At 34.9% G+C, this 15739-nt stretch overlaps 1 protein-coding gene across 1 annotated transcript in view; it reads right to left on the bottom strand.

The window, feature by feature from the left end:
* The window catches only part of LOC117330910 (filamin-A-like), a 134307-nt gene that overhangs the window by 6444 nt on the left and 112124 nt on the right, over positions 1-15739 (bottom strand). The window contains 7 exon segments of the mRNA XM_033889466.1: positions 805-861; positions 4559-4687; positions 8806-8958; positions 9953-10156; positions 10607-10765; positions 11156-11329; positions 14934-15062. Of these exon segments, the coding sequence (XP_033745357.1) occupies positions 805-861; positions 4559-4687; positions 8806-8958; positions 9953-10156; positions 10607-10765; positions 11156-11329; positions 14934-15062 (1005 nt within the window).

Raw genomic sequence — 15739 nt, 5'->3', positions numbered from 1 at the left:
AAATGAATTTAAAATCAAAGTTAGTCTGTTTCCATTAATAGTTTATGGATGATTTCTAAGCCATTAATTTTCCTACATAAACTGTTGCAGAGTGTTAAATATTTCTGGCATACACTTACAAAACATTAACATACATATATGGTCATGCCGATTTTTCCAATTTTTTTTCTCTGTGAGTGATATAAAAACTGAATTGCAAATAAATTAGCAAAAACACTTCATGGTAAAATAACACATGCTCATTCTGTTTCTCATTTTTTTTTTTTTTTTTTTTTAGAAACTGACATATTTCTCGGGGAAACTGATTTCTAATTGTAACCCAACGCTGGAAAACATAGTCAACTGGGGTGGGGAGGGAGACATTTTGTATAATATACTGTACAGGAAATTTGGTATGCATGACTGATAACAGAAACTCCATTTGAATACTTCTTTGCAATAAAACCAACACATTCAAACACAAGGCTTTTTTCTGCAGTCGTACTATTGTATCCAAAACTTTATTTGGAAATCAGCATAAACATAAATTTGGAACTCAAGTATCTCATAAAAAACTTTTAAAAATCTTTAAACAGACATCTTTTAGATATATAAGCTGTATTGGGTGGAATCCAAGCAGGATTTATCACAAGGGTTACAGAACGTAATGTTTCAGCAAAAAATTTTGGAGATCACATAAAAATGAGGAGAACATCTGAAAATTGATTTCAAGATTTGTTGGGTGCCAACATGGGGGCTAGGAGAAGGAAGATGAATGGAAGGGCGACAACAACAACAACAGGGATTTCAGCTTTGCTACTGTACCTTTTGAAACATGTGTTTCTAATATCCTAAAGGCACCAATTTTGGCTAAGTATTGGACTACAATAAAATAGTAAATTTTTGGTACTGTTGTGCTCATTATAACAAACATTTGGTGTCCATGTTTATATATGAAAAGGGAGACAACTGCCATGAACAAAATACAAGACAATGTCATGGTAACAAAAAATTGTGAAACCATTACTAGTTACCAATATAAGAAACAGTTACCATGGTTACAAAAGTGTGAAATGGTTGATATGGTGGGGGGGGGGGGAAATCAAATACCATGGCTTTAAAAATAAAAAATGTAAAAAGACTGCTATGACGAAGAAAAAAAATACGGTAGTTATAAAAAAAAAATGAAACAGTTGCCTTGGTAACAAAAAAAAAGTTGCTATCATTATTACATCATGAAAAATTATGTATGTGAGATTGTTGAGTATAAAAGCTGTAAAACTGACAGTGATCAAATGCTGCATTATGAAGTAGACAGGGTTGATATATAATCATAATGTCTGTCTACAGGAATAAACATCGACTGTGAATCAGATAGGTTTTGAAGCAGTCAGGTTTGGCTTGGAAGGTGAATAATTGTGTAAAAGTCTGCTTTAATGAGTGCCAAATGCTAATTTGTTTGATTGTGTGACTATTTCCTGTGCACTGCTGTGTTTTAGTAAAAAACCTACTTACTCCCTAGCCACCAACTGCCGACTAAATCTTCCCAAACAAGCAATAAACTCAATTATTTTACAAACCATTTATTTAATAGTCTGTACTACTACAAACAGTCAGACAGGTGATGTTGGAAACACAAGTGTCCCTGTTTACTGCCTAACGTTTCCATAGCAACCAAAATAATCTGGTGTTCAACTGGTAGGTATCACCCTGGAGATGAAGTAAATAAAATTTGGAAGTGTGTGTTTACTGTAGTCGGAATACTAGTCAGTAAAATATGTTATAATCTATAATCTAGTAATTATTTTTGTGGTTATATTTTCTTCCCTGTTTAAAACAGTTAATCTCTACAGACTTTCAAACCAATGTCTTTAGAATGATCAGTCTAAAATATGTTACAAATTTAATCCTAATCATGATATTGTCTTCCAAGCTAAACATAGCTTTATCTCTTCAGACTTGAAACTTTTCAAACAAATGTCTTCAACACTATCAAAATTAAACATAATTTATGATAAAATCTTTTCTTTGATACACCAATCCTCTTACATAACAACGCGACATCAGTTTAAAACTCTTCACTCCTTTTGCTCCTGTAATTGTCCAAATGCCTTCAAATGTAGTTAAAAATACATTAGAAGCTATTTTTAACTCAATCTGGCTAGAAATAAATCTTCAAGGTCAATGAACCCTGATATTAAACTTGATATGCGGTCTTACAAATATTCTTTAAACATTAAGAACAGTGATGTTGCGCCCTGGTTGTGCTAACACAGAGAAGGGTTGAAAAAGATGTGAGCCAAGATACAAGTTATAGGCTGTTCCAAACAACTTGGCCACCACCCAACCCCATTTTTGAAATATTTTGGCAGTTTCTGATAGCACTACACTTGATTCAAGAGGAATGTTAAACAACGAAAACAACAACAAAAAATTGAAAAAGTTGATAACATTTATGAAAACCTTTTTTACTCTCAATTCAAAACTTATAAATACTTACAAATAATCTATGTATAGATGTTTCTACAAGGGACACTATTTTCCAAGAGTAATTGTGTTATTAGATCCGAGTTTCATTCATAAATGTTTAATGTATTTGCAAACAACTCTCAAACACCGCATCTTATGAGTCATTAAACTGGGTGAGCCGACACCATAACCGAATTAAATACACCGCCAAGGGATAACAACTATTACCAATAATTACTTCATGGAATTTTAATGGCCTATTTATAGTATATTTTAATTGATCTTTAATGGCACTTTAATTGACAATTAATGGATGATTATTGCACATTAAGAAACTGTTTCCTCCTAAACAAGTGCACCAGACAGGGTTTATGGGGCAAATTTTTATACATGAAGAGACAGTGTGGATTTCTGCCAAAATTTCAAGAATGTTTGTCCCACAATACAGATGCTTTGCCTAAGTGTCTATGACCTTAAAACACCTGCTCAAGTGCCTATTTTCCACCAGAATATTGTGAAATTTTAGAATTCAGAATTTTAGGAAATGCTGAGTGAGAAAGATGAAATGGCAAATCCAAGTGAATTTAATTTGTTATGAACAGGAATATTTTTGTGTGGAATTTACAGAAAATACCAGAGGGTTCTTGAAATCTTTTCTTTCTTTAAGATGGAATGAACATACAAATATGCTGACATGCAGCTTTTCCAATTTGACTTTCTGATTTGTTAAAATCAACTGTTGCCTGTAATATTAGCAAGATCATGCATGAGTCAGTAAAATGGTTAACTTTTCTATCAGTCAAATACAAAAGCTGATGACTGTACCATGTTAATTAATTAGTTGACCTACAGACAGGACTAGCACCTGAATTACAGGCATTTTGTTATATTACAGATTTAGAAATACGGTAATTGATGAAAAGGTTGTAATTTTCAAGGGGTAATATTTTTTTTACAGATAAATAATTTGAAGAAAAAAAAATGAATAGTCTGTTGCTAAACTTCTCTGATGAAGTGAAATAAAAACTATTTAGAACTAGAACTGTCGCCAGGATGGCTCACTAATACCCCCGCAATCTGCCCGAGTCAATGGTGAATTGGAACTGTTAATTAGAGGCTAACTAAGATAACCCAGTAATATAGTGACCAGTTGCCATAACAACCATAATTTTGAGAAAAAGAAAGTGGCATGCACATCTACCCATGGTCCTCTATATTTGTGTGAAGTTTCATTGAAATTGGCCCTTCAGTTTAGGAGGAGTTGTCCGGACAAGCATGAAGTTATGGTTCTTATCAGAAAACCTGTTTATAGTGACCAGTTGCCATATCAACCATAATTTTGAAAAAAAAAAAAAGTGGCATGCACATCTACCCATGGTCCTCTATATTTGTGTGAAGTTTCATTGAAATTAGCCCTTCGGTTTAGGAGGAGTTGTCCGGACAAACTTAAAGGTATGGTTCTTATCGGAAAACCTGCTTATAGTGACCAGTTGCCATAGCAACCATAATTTTGAAAAAAAAGAAAGTGGCATGCACATCTACACACGGTCCTTTATATTTGTGTGAAGTTTCAATGAAATTGGCCATTTAGTTTAGGAGGAGTTGTCCGGACAAACTTAAAGTTATGGTTCTTATCAGAAAACCTGTTTATAGTGACCAGTTGCCATAGCAACCATAATTTTGAGAAAAAATAAAGTGGCATGCACATCTACACATGATCATTAATATCTGTGTGAAGTTTCATTGGAATCGGCCCATCGGTTTAGGAGGAGTTGTCCGGACAAAATGCGTCTACAGACAGACGGACGGACAGACGGACAGACAACCTGATTCCAGTATACCCACCCTAACTTCGTTGCGGGGGTATAAAAATATGATCAATAGAGAAAATAATAGTCTGTTTTAAAATTTATTTGAGAAAACATACATACTTAACTCTTTTAAGTTTTAGTGAAACCATTGAAAAAAAACAACCTTTGCCATTGTTAGTCGACTATTCTATAGAAACAATACTCTATTGTTTTGTTCACAACAGTCAGTGGAATATTAAGCATTGTTAAATGAATGAAGATCTACCTAGTCACCTACAGATGAGACAAACCACACTTACCTGGTATTTTAAGGCTGAGTTCACACTGACTACCGATATGAGTGATGTCCGCAGCCTCTCTGTGGCGCGTGATCCTTTCTGTAATTCTAGACGAGGATTCTCCACCGATCTTCACTGTGTATGGACTTCCTATTAAAACAAAATCATCAAAACTTTGATCATTATTGTGGCATTTTAGAATCCGTTTCTCCCATTTTTTTCAAAAAGGAGTGTAATTCCTAATCAATGAAACCTGATGAGAAAATATACATAAATATGTGCCCAACCCTCACTTTATTTGTATCTAAAGTCAGAGAAAGGGAATTGTAAGTCACAGTGACCTATTTTCATATGATGGTGCAGAAATGCTGATGATGTACCTACATGTCAAGTTAAATGACTTAGAAACTTGTAGCATCAATTGAACACAACCAATGCTGATATAGCATAAGGATGGGTGGACAAACAGATGGACTGACAGATGGACAAACAGATGGACAGACAAGTGGACAAACAGATGGAGAGACAGGTGGACCAACAAATGGACAGACAGGTGGACAAACAGATGGACAAACAAATGGACAAACAGTTGGACTGACAGATGAATAGGCAGTTGGACCAAGGAAAAGTACAGTTATATGAATTCAAATATTTCAGAAAAAATCCTGATTCACTAACCAAAGCCTACAGAGGTGGGGCTCCCACATGTGTTATATCAACTTGATCACCCATAACATTTTATGACTATCCCCTACAGTATGTTACATAACATTTCAACGACTTACAAAACTTAGCATAAACCACTTAATTCTCTCCATATTACCGCAATGTACCATTTTACTGGTAAAAGATCTGCCCGTAATTAAAGAGGAAAACATTTTACTGGAAGCAACTCAAAACATATCATGTCTTACAGACATTTGGAACAAGAAACAGAAATATTCTGATTGAGTGGATGATAAATTCTGCCACGCCTCCCTGTTTGAAATGAACTAGAAATTTAGGACGATCATACAATTAATGTATTAGTCCAGATCTAGGTCAATACTACAATGCAGATTATGTTTATTACTATTTTTCATCCCACTGAATTAATAAACAAAATATACATGATCATACATGCCATACCTCCCGGCGTGAGACAAAATCTCACTTATTTTCAAGTCATTTATTTCCTCCCGGCAGGAGAGCCAAAATTCCCGTATTTTGTAATTCCCTCCGGTATTTTTGCCGACGCCATTTTTGTTTACAATACAGTGTTTTTCTCGCGAGATTTGGCTTAATTTAGCAATCACGTGATCCATCTGTTCACGTGATCACTCAATCAAAATGGCGCCTGTTGGACATGGCTTTCACACGAAGCTCTGGCTAGTGTTATGTTTACGCTAGAATATCTATCACCATGAAATAAAGGCAAGTCGCTTACAAACAATTTTAACCCCCTTAGCTAACAGACTTGAATTATGGTTTGTTTTCTTTTAGGACCATACTTTGATGATGGTAATTGATACAGAGTCTGGTCAGACGCAAAATCACACGTGTTTTTCATTTACCATGTGTATCGTTGATCAGTGATAGCAAGATGAAATCCGATAATTTCTTTTAGAAAACTATCAAAATTAGCACATCTGTTGGTCGTTACAAAGTGGTCAATCATGGTGTTTACAATGACTGTACAGTCCATGACAGAGACAATATACAAAATCTAGAATGATCGTGATAAGATTTACTGCAGTCTCCTAACATTAACATCTTCCGTTCTCATAATTTCATGTATACACTTGCACACTTGGAATATTTTTATATCTAAATGGTCCAACATAAGGTATCCCACAGGACATTTCTTGGTGATTTTTACAACTGATGTGTTCCCTCGGAGTGGATCAAGCTTTCTAATTTTAAGAAAATCCAAACTGATAAATGAATAACTTGCTTGTCTTAATCTTTAGCTACATGTAATTATAATATACCCTTTTCAAATGCTGTTATGCAATGTGCATAAAGCTGTGAAACTTTTTGTGTTACATAAAAAAAATCGGAAAAAAATTCATATAATCAGAATCTGAATGTATACTTATTGCATTTTTTACCTTATACAACTTTTTGTTGTTTGCATATACAATATGATTAATATCTAAAATAAATACAAATATTCTTTAGCACTTTCAAAACTAGTTAATTGCTAAAAAATTGAGTAAAAATGTCGATATTTATGTCGCGCACAAATCTCCCTTATTTTAGGCAAAATTCCCTTAAAATAATCATCAATCTCCCTTATTGGTCTCCCAAAAATATGGCATGTATGTGTAACATGTTCCATTGACTGTGCGCTTAAGATTCCCCCCCTCCCCCACCAAAAAAAAAATATATAGCACATCAACCAATCAAATGTCAGAATAAATCAACTCCTGAACTACATTTTTAGATAAGCGCCACCTGGTGTGATTCTATGACATAAGGATATGAATGACTACTTCCAGATCACCCCCTCTTGACTCTGGTCAAAGATTCTTATCTTACAACCCTTCACCAAAACTTGTCTATAAAGACCATCACATACCAAAACCTGTCTATAAAGACCATCTCTATACACCTCAACCTGTCTATAAAGACCATCTCTATATACCACAACCTTTCTATAAAGACTATCTATATACACCAAAACCTGTCTATAAAGACCATCACATACCAAAACCTGTCTATAAAGACTATCTATATACACCAAAACCTTTCTATAAAGACTACCTATATACACCACAACCTTTCTATAAAGACCATCTCTATACACCAAAACATGTCTATAAAGACCATCTCTATACACCACAACCTTTCTATAAAGACCATCTCTATACACCACAACCTTTCTATAAAGACCATCTCTATACACCAAAACCTTTCTATAAAGACTATCTATATACACCACAACCTTTCTATAAGGCCACCTGTTTTTGTTTTCACATAATTCATTACATATGAACCTCTATATAAAAGTCCAACTTTCTATAAAGGACAAACCCCTTTTCATCACAGTTTTCATTCCACTAGCTTGAGTGCCACTGTACACATTCCAGACATAAAAACCAGAAATATATTTTGAAGAAAAAAAAATTGAATTATTTTTTTCATTGGGCTAGATGACACTAGTTAAGTCTGACACTTCCAACTTTTAAAATCCCTAATCATGTATCGACATTAAAATCTGACAAATAACTCAGCAGATGACCTGTGTGCTGCTATTTTATCTATCATGTTGGCTTCTGTCAAAATTGGTATCGCTGCCATTTTGATAAAAAAAATTAATCTAATTTTACCATTAAAAGAGGCTGAAGCTATGACATTGATTAAGATTTTTTCGGCTGTAACTTCCATCCAGTACCCACATTTTATAGAGGAAATGATGACATTAAATTACATTATTTTCTTTTTTACTGAAATTTATTTTCATGATTTGATCTACACTAAACCAAAATTGTCTTGATATTTAAAAATCATCTCCAATAAGTTATGAATATTAACACCACCAGGGAGAATTCTTCTGTAACCTTCCCAACACTTAAATTGACCTACAGTGATATGTTATAGCCATTTTATCTCCCACTAACAAACACCAGACATTACTCTGATATATCAACACAATATTCTGTAATTTATGAATCGTAAAAATCTGCAAACAATTCTTCTATTTCAAGCCATGTGGAAAGCAAACTGTTTGGATTAAGAATGAATGTTGGAAAGAGTTCAGGAGAACATTCTAACATGCGGTAACACTTAAGGGCTCGGGATTGTTTGTAAACTCAGCGCCAATTTAAACATACTCTAATCCTTACTTATATTGACAGATGAAATGTGTTGTAATTGGAAAAAAATTATTCAATAGACATAAATTCCTCAAATATATACTGTATTAACTGCAAATAAGCACGCCCCCCCCCCCCCCCCCCCCCTCATTTTTGCAGAATCCAAATTTGTTCAAATAAATCACCCCTAAACTTTAATATTTAACTTTTACTTTAGAGGAGGGGGCTTATTTGAGGATAAACATGGTAATAAACTTTTACACTAGGGGAGGGGGCTTATTTGAGGATAAACATGGTAATAAACTTTTACACTAGGGGAGGGGGCTTATTTGAGGATAAACATGGTACTAAACTTTTACACTAGGGTAGTAGGCTTACTTGAGGATAAACACGGTATACTGAATTTCAATCTTATATCTTCTAATAAAGTAATAAACATCAACACTATTTTAATATTGAATCTGAACAGACCTGGTACTTGTTCATCAGCAAATTTGATGTTAATGACATAGTTTCCTGGCTCTGTCGGTTTGTAGGTCACACGGCAAGTTCCGTCTTCATTGTCCAGGCATTCAATATCAGCCTTGCTAGGGCCTTCAATCGACAGACTCAGTCCACCGTAACCTAGCAACAGAAAGTACAATGGAAATTAATACTGTAACCTAGCAACAGAAAACAATGAATACATTATTTTCTTCTATACCAATCTTCAAAAATTTGTATGAAGACATGGAAATCCCAATTCATATATAAATCATTGTTGCTTCACAAATTTCTATAAATAGTAACAGTGACCTTGACCTTAGAACCCTGAAACATGAACTAATATGAGGTTTTGTTACATTTGACCTTTGTACATATAAATTTTATGAAAATCACTGAAGAGTTCAAGTTCATAGAGCCATAACATTGATCTGGGATACAGCAGACATACGAAACACTACATGTCACAGCCTCTGTATAATGGCACATGTCACAGCCTCTGTATAATGGCACATGTCACAGCCTCTGTATAATGGCACATGTCACAGCCTCTGTGTAATGGCACATGTCACAGCCTCTGTGTAATGGCACATGTCACAGCCTCTGTGTAATGGCACATGTCACAGCCTCTGTGTAATGGCACATGTCACAGCCTCTGTGTAATGGCACATGTCACAGCCTCTGTGTAATGGCACATGTCACAGCCTCTGTATAATGGCACATGTCACAGCCTCTGTATAATGGCACATGTCACAGCCTCTGTATAATGGCACATGTCACAGCCTCTGTGTAATGGCACATGTCACAGCCTCTGTATAATGACACATATCACAGTCTCTGTATAATGGCACATGTCACAGCCTCTGTATAATGGCACATGTCACAGCCTCTGTATAATGGCACATGTCACAGCCTCTGTATAATGGCACATGTCACAGCCTCTGTATAATGGCACATGTCACAGCCTCTGTATAATGGCACATGTCACAGCCTCTGTATAATGGCACATGTCACAGCCTCTGTATAATGGCACATGTCACAGCCTTTGTATAATGATGAAGACAGTACAGACTAGAGTATAAGATAAAGTAAAATTATAACTGTCACACCTGACCTAACAAGTTTTACGACTCACCTGCATCCGTAGTATCCAAAGTGAATTCGTTGATTTCATTGGCCATTCCAGTCTGTAGGCCAGGTCCACTGCAACGGACCTTACTGGCGTTTCCGAGCTCGCTCTCACCCACGAAGATTTTGAAGGGACTGCCTGTGATGTGTGTTCCATTTCTAAATACATTGACTAAATGCTCTCCGACTTCATGTGGAGTAAAAGAGATTCCTGAATGGGGAAAAACAACGAGTTTTAATCAATCTTGTACAATAGATGCAAGAACAAATTTGAATTTTGAATATTACATTTTGGTTTGAAAGTTAAGTTTTTGCATAAAAAGAAGAGATACTCCTTTGGTTAAATTTCTTAGTTTTGAAGCCAAATGTCTATATTTCAATATATCAACTCCTTATTTGTTTTTTCCAAATTTCTGGGTTGCCACTCATTTAACACCCAGCATCACTGAAGAGCAATATGTTCCCCATATACATGGACTGTATCTGTAACTAAATTCATTCTTAAGATGCTTTTCTTTTCAACAATCTTCTTCCCACAATGCATTGTTTTTCTTTATGAGACCTCTTTCAACAAATGTGACCATGATTATGGACACACTAAAGAGTTGGCCTATTTCTGACATGGCTGGCTGGAAGTGACCACAAGGTAAATGATATTTACCTAAATGGCCATTGGCTAATCGTTTGAGCAGGCAAGGTTCTTCACTGCCAGACGGCGTTCTGATGGTTGCCATCAGACTGCCGATGTCAGATTCTGTGACTTTGAGAGATACTTCTGTACTACGACCAATCTGGGCTCTCTTCCTCACCTCAGTGGAAGCTGAAATAACAGAAGATAGACATGTAAAGTGTGTGACTAAAGTGTCCGACTCAAAGCTGATAAAACAAAATATCAACAAATTAAAGACTTACATGGAGACCCTTATACAAGTACACGGAGATTAAGACCAGGCGTTCCTGTAGAGTAAGCATATTCTGCTTCATTGATGCACTAATCTAATTTCAAATCAAATCTTTGGAAAATAATTATACTTTTATCTTCTGATATGGAGATATCTATTTTACAGTTTTGAATAAAAAAATAGAAAGTAATTAAAAAATCAACATGAACTTTCCAATGTGTTTCAAACTCTGGTAACTGATACTGGATTTCAATCTAGGCCTTCAAATTCTGTCACTAATCTGACAACAGTAGTTTTTTATTACTTACGAGTGATTTTGGCGGTGAAAGGCGAACCAGAAATATGTTGATCTGCGAATTTACAGGTGATGTTATACTCTCCGGGAGCTGTGGGTATGTAGGATACTGTGCAAGTGCCATTTCCGTTATCCAGGCATTTAATCTCGGTCTTTGATGGACCTTCGATGGCCAGGGACAGACCACCTATAAAACAAAATCAGTGATGACTCAGAATATGTTGCATGTTACGTTTCGTATTACCAGGAATGAAATGAAGTCAAAATATCCTTTTGTATATAGTCAAAATAACAGCATACAAAGATCTTCAAAATCCTTTTTTGATATCCAAAATGGTGTTATGTAAGCAAGCATCTTATTAACCCAGACTTCCAATTTTCAACTGGATTTTGAGCAAATGATCAAACAGTATGTCAACTGCAACAATTTTTTATACATCTAGAGAAACGCACAAATATATCACAACATTAGAGTGACAATATTTCATATAAATACCTTTGAAACATCCTTAAATTCATAGAGAAAATATATCACAGCTATATATCTTGTCACAAAATCATTCCAATATCTAGTACAATATTCCAGGCACCAATTCCTTGCATAATACGAGATTATTATAGCGTCCAGAGAACACAGCCACCTTGCGTTACAGTATATAAGAGACTAGCCAGAAGCCAACTCCCAGGAATACCCTTGCCTGACGGCGGACAATCGTAATCAGCATCATTTGGCTTACTTCACAACAAAATCTTATTTGTTGGCTGAATGGTATGTTTTCTTTCCCAAATATATCTCCAAACTAGCTCCCGCATATTTCAGGTAGTTTATACACGTGAATGTAGGTTTCACTTATCTATTTCCAAAAACTAATTCCAGCAGGTTCCGCAAAACGATGTTTTGAAGTAAGAAGGAGGGCTATTTGGGTCAGGAGATAATCTTTGAGATAGTCTAAGCAAATTCTTCACTTGTATCCCAAGTTGAACAACTAATTATGATAGTAGGTCATATTTACTACGAACCTACTCCGAAATATCTTCAAAATATGATGGTTAAGCTTAATAAGAAAACAGAAATAACATCCTCAACATGAAATTTTTCAATGTTTTAATTTCTTTTAAAAGATATATAAAGTAAGTGGCGAGGTAGACTCAATATACAGAATTGAGGAAAATATATTATACACTTATTTCATTTACCGTATTTGATCTCATAAGCCCACTGTGAGATCACCAAAGGAGTGTGTCTAGTAAAAGGTATTTTTACAAGGAAAGAAATTCTGCATAAAATAAGTTTTTTTTTTTAATTGATAAATGAAATACAACCGAAAGATGAAGAAGAGAGATTGTTCTCCATGGTTTCTTAACTACTATTTAATTGACATAAATTAGGATTAATTAAGTATTTAGTTATATGCAAGGAACACGTTCTCATCCCCCATTCCTTCTTCCCCCGCCCTCTTTTCTGTTCGCTTAAAAGCCATCATTAGATTACAGATTTCATCAGACTACTTAATCATTAATTCCCATCTTTATTTAAATTCCTTATTTCATTTACTTCAATGATTGGGGCATATCTCTGTTTAAATTTTGGATAACACCCTTTCTATTTCAGAACTTTTAATATCCATTACATCAACTTAGTTACCACCCTCCATTCTAATATAATAGCCATTATATAAATCTAGTTGTCTCCTGCCTGCTGTGATATTAATATCCAATATTTTCTCGTTCTTGTTCCTTATCTAAGTTCATACTTGATATATTCATCATCAGTGCCCTATCCCTACCTCCCTCTTCCCTCCCCCATTCCTACCTCCCTCCCTCCTCCCCCTCCCCCCATCTCCATTCCCTCTAACATATCAACATTGTATTTTATAAAGTTCATTAAAAACAGTACATCAAGGGTTCCTCCCCCTTTTCTTTCTATTAAGACTTCTGGTAAATTGCCCAAAAGACAGAAATTGGAAACTCACAATATTATCTTATACAGATTGCTGTTCTGGATACCAAAAAATAAACAGAAGGTTCCAGATTAATATCTGCCCTAAAAAAATTAGGTTCTATTATATAAAGCTATTCTAAGAACACAAATCCAGTAATTACCATTATCTTATCAGTGAAATATTTCAGAGCATGATGAAATAATAACAGCAGCAGAAACGTAGGTAATCAGGACTGATCCTAGATATTTAAGTATGCTACATATATTATATTGTGGGTATTTAAGGCAGTATGCTACATTACATATATCATATCGTGGGTATTTAAGGCGGTATGCTGCATTACATATATTATATTGTGGGTATTTAAGGCGGTATGCTGCATTACATATATTATATTGTGGGTATTTAAGGCGGTATGCTGCATTACATATATTATATCGTGGGCATTTAAGGCGGTATGCTGCATTACATATATTATATCGTGGGCATTTAAGGCGGTATGCTGCATTACATATATTATATCGTGGGCATTTAAGGCGGTATGCTGCATTACATATATTATATCGTGGGCATTTAAGGCGGTATGCTGCATTACATACATTATATCGTGGGTATTTAAGGCAGTATGCTACATTACATATATCATATCGTGGGTATTTAAGGCAGTATGCTGCATTACATATATTATATCGTGGGCATTTAAGGCACTATGCTACAATACAAATATAATATTCTGGGTATTTAAGGCAGTATGCTACAATACACATATATTATCCTGGGTTTATAAGACAGTATGCTATATTACATAATTATGTATTATCCTTGGTTTTTAATGCAGTATGCTACATTACATATATAATATCCTGGGTATTTAAGGCAGTATGCTACATTACATATATAATATCCTGGGTATTTAAGGCAGTATGATACATTAAAAATATAATATCCTGGGTTTTTAAGGCAGTATGCTACAATACACATATATTATCCTGGGTTTTTAAGGCAGTATGCTACATTACATATTTAATATCTCTGATCTAACAGAAAACAAACATTTTGTGTAATTTTGTATTTTTAAGCTTAAAAATAAGCTAAATGTAAGCATTGGACATAATTCATGGTGATATAACATGTTGTTCAGAAATGTACACACAGATGTGATATTGGTGCCTATTACATTCGGTATCATGAAAAGTTTTGATTTGGTTTTGTTTCGTTTTGTTCTGTCTGGGGGAGGATTGGGGAAGATAGGGGGATGTATCAGATATAACCTAAATCTTTAATCTGACGGATTTACACAAGAGCCATAAGTAAAGAAGCCCCTCCAGTCCTTATCAATCCTATCCCACTTGGGGTCGTGAAACTTTACGTAGTTAACAGACAAAACTAGTGCAAAGAGTTTCCATCGCTTCTGTTGAAAGTTTTAGTGTCCAACGAGATAAACTGAAAAAACCCACAAGTGCCTACCAACCAATCAAAGAAAAGCTGCACTCCTCCATATCAGAAGGAGAAATCATTACGATATGCCCCTGTTACTGAAACCATGGTGATGAGATACAAGGGGCAGATAACTCTAGATTTTTTTCCCTTATGAAGGCAATAAAGTACAAACATTAGACTAAATGTCTATTATCCATGGAGCTTAAACAACAGACAAAACCTAAGCACATCCACAAAATTATTTTCTTTTTTGAATGGTTCCAAATTTCTAAATATTGATAAGCCACACCTGCAGTAAAGTTTCTTCTTGTGATGATTATAATCAAATGAATTTTTCAAAAGCCCTTCATTCAAATTTTTTTTGATATTCAATATTCAAATATTGGTCTAATATTTTGCACAACATACCTGCTCCAGCATCCTTTGTTACTATGGTGAATTCTGCAGGTTCGTTGACAACGCCATGACACAGGCCTGGACCGTAGGCGGTCACATGGCCACTGTTTACTGCATCTACATGGAACTGGAACGGACTTCCTGTAAAGGAATAATAATTCAAATTGTGAACAAATGTGACTGAATTCTGATCCTGATGGATCCTGACCATCGGCCATGTTTGTTGGCCTAATTTGAAGCCACAAATCTCCATAAAGTTTGAGGTTTGAGAAGCATTTGTATTTTCTAATGGTCATAGTGATATTTTTTCTCCTTTGATGCTTGCTAGAGGTAAACCCTTTAAATCTGCTGGGTAAGCAATATTTTAGCTGGTTTTAAACAATGTCTGCTTTATATAAACATCAAAGAGCCTTGCATCTTTTAAAAACACAGCTGCCAGATTTGATACAGGTGAGGTAATAATGGATTCCTCATCAACTAGTACTCATTTTCTGCTATTAAGAAACCCCTGCAGCCCCTTCCCTGTCCCTTCTAACAAGCCCACCTCTGTATTTCACATAACAAATCTCTCAAGACTGAAATATCAACAACAGGTTTTAAATACATCTGCATCATTAGCAATGAAAAAGCATTTTATACTCTCTTGAAAACACACTACATTCCAGAAATTATAAAACAGTCTGAAGAAGATAAGAATTTATTTAATCAGACACAGATTTTCTAACTGTAAGGCATTTGTTTAAAATTGACATTTTCAATTACTGTTACGAATCTCTTGACAAGACGTAACATTTGTACGACTATAGGAAGGACTATTT

Source organism: Pecten maximus, chromosome 7, assembly GCF_902652985.1.
Source record: "Pecten maximus chromosome 7, xPecMax1.1, whole genome shotgun sequence".
Classification (NCBI taxonomy): domain Eukaryota; kingdom Metazoa; phylum Mollusca; class Bivalvia; order Pectinida; family Pectinidae; genus Pecten; species Pecten maximus.
The sequence above is the reverse complement of the archived record's forward strand: the minus strand, read 5'-3'. Positions and strand labels throughout refer to the sequence as shown.